The sequence below is a fragment of the Austrofundulus limnaeus genome, unplaced genomic scaffold (genome assembly GCF_001266775.1).
Source record: "Austrofundulus limnaeus strain Quisiro unplaced genomic scaffold, Austrofundulus_limnaeus-1.0 Scaffold75, whole genome shotgun sequence".
NCBI lineage: Eukaryota > Metazoa > Chordata > Actinopteri > Cyprinodontiformes > Rivulidae > Austrofundulus > Austrofundulus limnaeus.
The window spans coordinates 310,326-316,331 of record NW_013952477.1 but is presented as its reverse complement, the minus strand read 5'-3'; the positions used below and the strand labels follow the sequence as shown (position 1 = coordinate 316,331).

Below are 6,006 nucleotides of genomic sequence, written 5' to 3'. Positions count from 1 at the left end.
TAACATTTTTTAAATAATACTATTTTTTGTATCTTTATTAGAAAATAACATTTTTATTGTAGCTAATTTTGCATTACTTAACCAGAAAACTAAGAATTACTTGTGGCGTTAATTTTATACTTATAATAAACTCATTTTAGCATGGTAACTAAAAAACAGATGGCAAGGCGTATATTTTTTATTGTTAACGTGAGTTAGCATGCTGACACTGGCTTTTTAAAGTACAACAAGTTTGTGCAGACAGCTTCATTACCATTACCACTGCTGGTTATGTTGACTCTTTTATCTTTTAAATTCTACCTGAGGGAAGGGTGCCCTAATCCTTTTTGGTGATTATAAAACAAGGTAAAGAGTCAGGATTTGAAAACTGAGATTTTTTTTTTCAGCAGCAGATTTCGAAAGAGAAGTATTACTGTGGCTGTGCTTGCAAAAACATCTGACAAACTTTTTTTATATTCAATATAAATATGTTTACTAGCTCTAAAACTATTATGATGTTTAGTTTGGTGTATGCTATTTGAGAGCATTGCTCTTCCCTAAGAGGAATAAACACGTTATTAGTTGAGTTTGTTTCAATTTTGATAGCTTGTTCTAAATGTCATATGTGGCCAATGTGAAAAAATATGTTTACGTATAAGAAATCTGTGACAACTGATGACACATTGACTTTTTGAGGATGTACGCTGCCTCAGAACAGAATATTTTGACCTCTGAGACTTCAAATTAATGACCTAAATGACCTTAATGAAATAAATCCAAAATCATCTTATCAATAATTCTAATGGAAACCAAACAATGAGCTAGGATGTGAAAAAAAAAAGACGTAATATAATAAGTTGTGAAAGAGTCATACATGAGTGAAAGTGGAATGTAAAAAATGAATATGACTAAAAAACACGACACAAAGTGTCCCGCTGTGTGCGGCCTCACCCTTTTAAGTGCTAGACTGGTTGTCTGATGCTTCATCTGCACTAGCGGCCTCAGCACCGAGCGGATCTACTGACTCAGACTTTTTAGGCTTTGTTTCTTTGTTTTCAGGAGAAACTCTTCATGTGTGAGCATTAATTATAAGCAGAGAAGTAAAGGAGGGAAGGGAGACAGACAGAAAAGACGCCTGAGTGCAGTCATGACAATGCTGATTTGCAGAAATATTGAGAGGAAGGAGTGAAAAATATTATGTTACTTTATTTGATCGATACATTCCAGTGTTCTGCAGGCTCTGTCAGGTTTGTGGTGTTTTAAAAAGTGTAGCACTCACCTGTTGTGTGTGGGACTGCGGTTGTACGGAGACGCTTGAGCTCCAACATGAAGGTACTGCCGCGAATCAGGTGAATCAAACTCTGTCAGGCCGACAGCCAGATGGTTCCGCCAGTTTCCTGTGCTGTCTGCTGAGGACACTGAAACGAAATAAAACCTAGTAAAGCAAACCATTCAGGTAATGTTAAAATGCTACACAGCAGGAATTATTATTTTTTTGGAAACACAGAAAACTTCTATGGAGCTCCAAATGTCAAATAAAATGTTATGTCATTGACAATTTTCATTATTTAGTTCACTTTCTGAGTGTAAATTCCTATATAAAAATTTCCACTAACATTTTATTGTTATTTAGCTCACTGGTCTTACATTTTACAAATTTTTGTTAGATGTAAAATTTAAATTTTGTGTCTAAATGTTAAATCCTAAATCTAAACATGTAAATCCAAATGTAAAAATTAAAAGTAAACATTGTGGCTAAATAATAAAGCTTATACTGTATTTAAGTATTTCCGAATAGAACGCAGTTTTTGTCGTTGATGTACAGCAGCTGTTGTTTTGACATCATCATCCTGCGACAAATGCTGCTTACACTGCTAACGCTGCTAATGCTAATGCTGCAAACGTTGCTAAGGCTGATTATGCTGCATAACAACAAACTTGCAATTGCGACCTATGTTAATGCTTCTAACGCTGCTGGGGCTGGTAACACTGCTAACATTGCTAATGCTGATTATGCTGCTTGCACTGCTAACACTGCTTAAGGTTACACTTCCCTACAAGACAACAAACTTGCAGTTGCAGCCAGTATCAGAGCTGCACTTCAAACTGCAGGACCGCATGGTACCATCCATATTGTTTTCAATCAATGAACACATTTTCAAAGTTAAATTCTTCTTTCTTCATTCTTTTTTTCATGTACAGTGCCCTGAGACATTGTATGTTGTAACTTGGCGCTATATAAATAAACTGAACTGAAGTGAATTGAAATTTTAATGGGGCAACATCATGTAAAATCAACATTTTTGAGTTTTATATCATGTTGTAATGTTGTACTCTCATAAAAAACATGCCCAAAGCCTTGCGTTGACTCATTCATGCATGTTTGAGAAATTCTGCAGCGGGTGAAACTGAAAGTGAAACTTAAACAGTCTCCCAACACTACTTCTTACTCAGTGAAGCTTTTTTTTTTTTCAGATTAAAAATACCTTTCAGATGCCAAGTAAACTGCATCATAGCAGCCTCCCCACCCACCCCGGCACCGAAATGGGCGAGACAGAAGCAGAAGGTGGTTCTTAAAGAGACAGAGGCCAATTTCAAGGCGGTGAGAAGATAAGTTTATTTTCTATTTAAACATCAAAACAGCATTTTAATAACAGCTAAAGGTGACATAGATACTTTACTATGGTATAGTATTTAAATGTATGCCTGAAAAACAAATAATATTGCCCCTTTAAATGTCATCTTCAGCAGCTTTATCATTTGCTTTTGTTGCAGGATGTTAATAATGCATTTATTACTACTAAGTGACTTGAGGAAGACTATAAAGATGCTGTTCTTTTCTAACCTTGTTAAACATTTCATCTTATTATAGAATTTTTAATGGAAGCAATTATTGTTTTGTTCTGAGTTGTTTTTCAGGAAAGTATCAGTAATGTCAAATGTCAAAGTGACATGATTTATCCCACTGTTATTAAAATAATAGTTTTAAAATCAATTTAAAGTTCAAAACAAGTTTCCTCCCAGAGTACAGCCTTTTTTCATGCATGTCAGAGAGATTTTCCTCTTAAACAAACATCTCAGTAAAGTTTTTGTCTACAGTTTTGTTATGAATGCCCTTTCCCATGTTGAGTGATAATGTTTTTCCTTGTGTCTGTGTATGATGATTATTTTTTTGACAAATTAGCAAAATATTGCATGAACCACTTGACAGATTTTATTGAAACTCTCAAATTATTGAATGTACCGAGCATCTACAACTGATTATTTTTTTGTAGTCACCCTTACTTAGGATGGCTGCTACAGCCAGGTCACCTTAGCAAACACACAAATGGCTCTAACTCAGACAGTTACAAAAAGAATAGATACAATTTGATGTGGTAGTTGCTGAGAGTCCTTCCCAAACAGTCAGCCTTGTCTGTCTGCAAAATTTCTCATGAACCCTTGGTTGATTTTTTAACAAAACCTTTAGAAAGCAATCATTAAATGACTATCTTATTAACCTCTAATTAACACCTCATTAACATTTGAAACCAACTTGATTCAGTTCAGTCAAATACAGATTTTGAGCAAAAAGATTAACGTAGTAGCTGAGAGTCATTCCCAATGCACACTTGCAGACCCAATGCAGACCAACACAGCTATAAAGTCCATAATTTCCGAACACAAAATGATCTTAGTTTAAAACTCAGACATATGTGCATTCTTTCAAGGATTATTTGCTTTTTTTTCTAACAACTCTAACTTTTTAAATCTATATCTACTAAAAAATCAGACTCAAAAACTGAAAGGAACGTCTCTCATCCACACATCTATTGACTGCTGTGAAAAAAGACCTCCATTTGTTTGACGCAACATTCAAAAACCATCTCACCGCCTATATTTTATAAATCTGTGATGTACTGATGTATCTAACAGAAAGCATCAGCCTCGTTTTTGCACATACTTAGTAAAAAAGCTGAATGTTTTATAACATTTCAATGAAACTAACTGGTTAAAACGTTGTCCCACCTGAGGAGAAAGATGCTGTTCTGCTCGAGTGGCTGAAGGCTGCTGGCATGGTCTGGTAGCCCAGACTGAGCTGAGATCCGCTGTCGAAGTCATATCCCGCCATCAGACCCCTCCCTCCCTCTCTGGGAGCTCTGTTCCGGTGGTACCAGCCTCTCAGGTGCTCCGCCACCAAGGCCTTCTGCATGTTTTTGGCTAAGAGCTCATTCCTGGGACCCTCTCTGTTCCTTGGTGGTCTCACTGTGGCATAAGGGTTCTGAGAAAGACTATCGGTTCCATTGCTGCTGTAATGCCTAAACCTGTCCTGTCCGTGATAGCCGTTCATTTGGTAGGATGGGTTGACGTTGTAGTGGCCTTCAACGTCATTCTCATATACATAGGCACCGTTAGCGTAAGGCTCCATGTCAGGGCATGGGTAACCTGCAACATAGTAGGCACTAGGTGCATAGTGGGGTGACGTCTCGCATGAATAGCTAGAACCGGAGTGGTGCTGAACCAGGTTGGGCATGCTTCCAGTGTTACCAAACACTTCCAGCTTCCTGCGAAGGCGGTGCGTGGTTGAGGTTCGGGAGTCCAGTGTGCTGTAGTGGGAGGGAGCTGCCCCGCAGCAGTCCAGACTGGACTGGCTGGTGTAGGACGAGCAATCTTCTAACACCTCTGTGCTGTTACTGCGATGAGACGGCGACAGGATGAAAACAGGCTTCTCGGAGTCCGTGTCCTTCCTTAAACGGGGCTGAGACTCCAGACTTCCGCTGCGGTGCCTGAAGCAATGAGGAGACCCCTCCAACCTGCAGGAAAGGATGCAGCTCTTATTCTGTTCCGTCAATAAACACAATCATTCACATGATAATGGTTTGGGGATTTAGTAGGAAAAACCAAAAAAAAATTGGAGTTTTATATGAAAGTGTTAGTAAAAAGTTGGGAGTTGTGTACAGCTGCTTGGCCCTGCTGGAGATGAAAGAAGCACACCTGAGCTGGCTGCTGCTGTAGGCGTTGCGGGTCATGACTGGGGTGGGAGGCATGCTGCGTGGATCTCTAGGAGGTCTAGGAAGGGTTTTACAAGGACTACTGTGGGTGGAGGAGACGTCTCTTGGATTCGGGCAGGTATGGGCCGCCTCCATGCTGTCAAAAACTTTTCTAAAAGGGTGCGGTGTGAGAAGATGGGGGGAAAAAAACAACAAAAAGCAGATGAAATGTGAGGCTGCAAACAGGAGCTCTGACAGTGCACGCTGTCTTTAGAATTATTCTTAGTTTGGGGCAGATTTTTGGGGCACCTGTTGTTTTTGTGGTGATTTCCTGCCGAGGATCCCTGTCTTTCCACATCATACTCTGCTCCTAGTGATCGCATCGGACTGAGCTGAGGCGAACCCTGGACTGAGCGTGACCGTGGCCTTTGACCTGCACTGTCTGAGTCTTCTGAACACACAAGAGAACAAACACACGAGTTAGTGTTTTCTATCACCAGGACCGATTATAAAGACTTAATCGTCTCAGCAAACTTTAAAAGCTCACCATCGTCTAGTGGGAGACTAGACAGAGACCCACAGTCTGACTTGATTAGTTCATCTGAAAACAGAGGAAACAACTTGGCAAATGCGACAGAATAAATAATGCAGTGATGAGCTCTGGATGAACCGGCACCATTACCTGCGATGATCACCGAGGCACGCTGTGTGGGCTTTTTCCCTTTTTTGATTCTGTACTGGTTCATTTCATCCTCTATCTGCTGGAGTTTGTGCATAGCATCCAGGCAGTTTCTCCTCCTCTTCTTCTTCACTGTTTTGCACAGTTCCGACTCATTTGCCAGCTTCTTCGCTGCCTCCACAATCTTTTGTTGGAGGGCGAACCTGCTCTCCAGGTTTCTCAGAAAGGGGTCCTGCAAACAGTGAAAAAGAGGCCCATCCACGTAAACATAGGAACTGGTAAATGGCTTGAATTTATATTGCACTGTTATGATTCTGTCTCTGTCTGTCTGCTCTTGACCCAGTTCTTGCTCCTGTCTGCCTCTGCCCCTCCCATCCT

At 39.9% G+C, this 6,006-nt stretch overlaps 1 protein-coding gene across 3 annotated transcripts in view; it reads right to left on the bottom strand.

Annotated features, from left to right (window-relative positions):
- Positions 1-6,006, bottom strand: part of frmd4bb (FERM domain containing 4Bb) — a 47,910-nt gene that overhangs the window by 2,859 nt on the left and 39,045 nt on the right. For 2 of the 3 annotated variants that reach the window (XM_014010898.1, XM_014010897.1), the window contains exons 17-23: positions 5,632-5,860; positions 5,497-5,550; positions 5,259-5,400; positions 4,954-5,121; positions 3,988-4,772; positions 1,259-1,397; positions 931-1,046 (exon numbers count right to left, since the gene is read on the bottom strand). In XM_014010898.1, the coding sequence (XP_013866352.1) occupies positions 935-1,046; positions 1,259-1,397; positions 3,988-4,772; positions 4,954-5,121; positions 5,259-5,400; positions 5,497-5,550; positions 5,632-5,860 (1,629 nt within the window). In that variant the 3' untranslated portion in view covers positions 931-934. The remainder of the gene's footprint in view (positions 1-930; positions 1,047-1,258; positions 1,398-3,987; positions 4,773-4,953; positions 5,122-5,258; positions 5,401-5,496; positions 5,551-5,631; positions 5,861-6,006) is intronic. The other variant, XM_014010899.1, reaches the window with a different exon arrangement.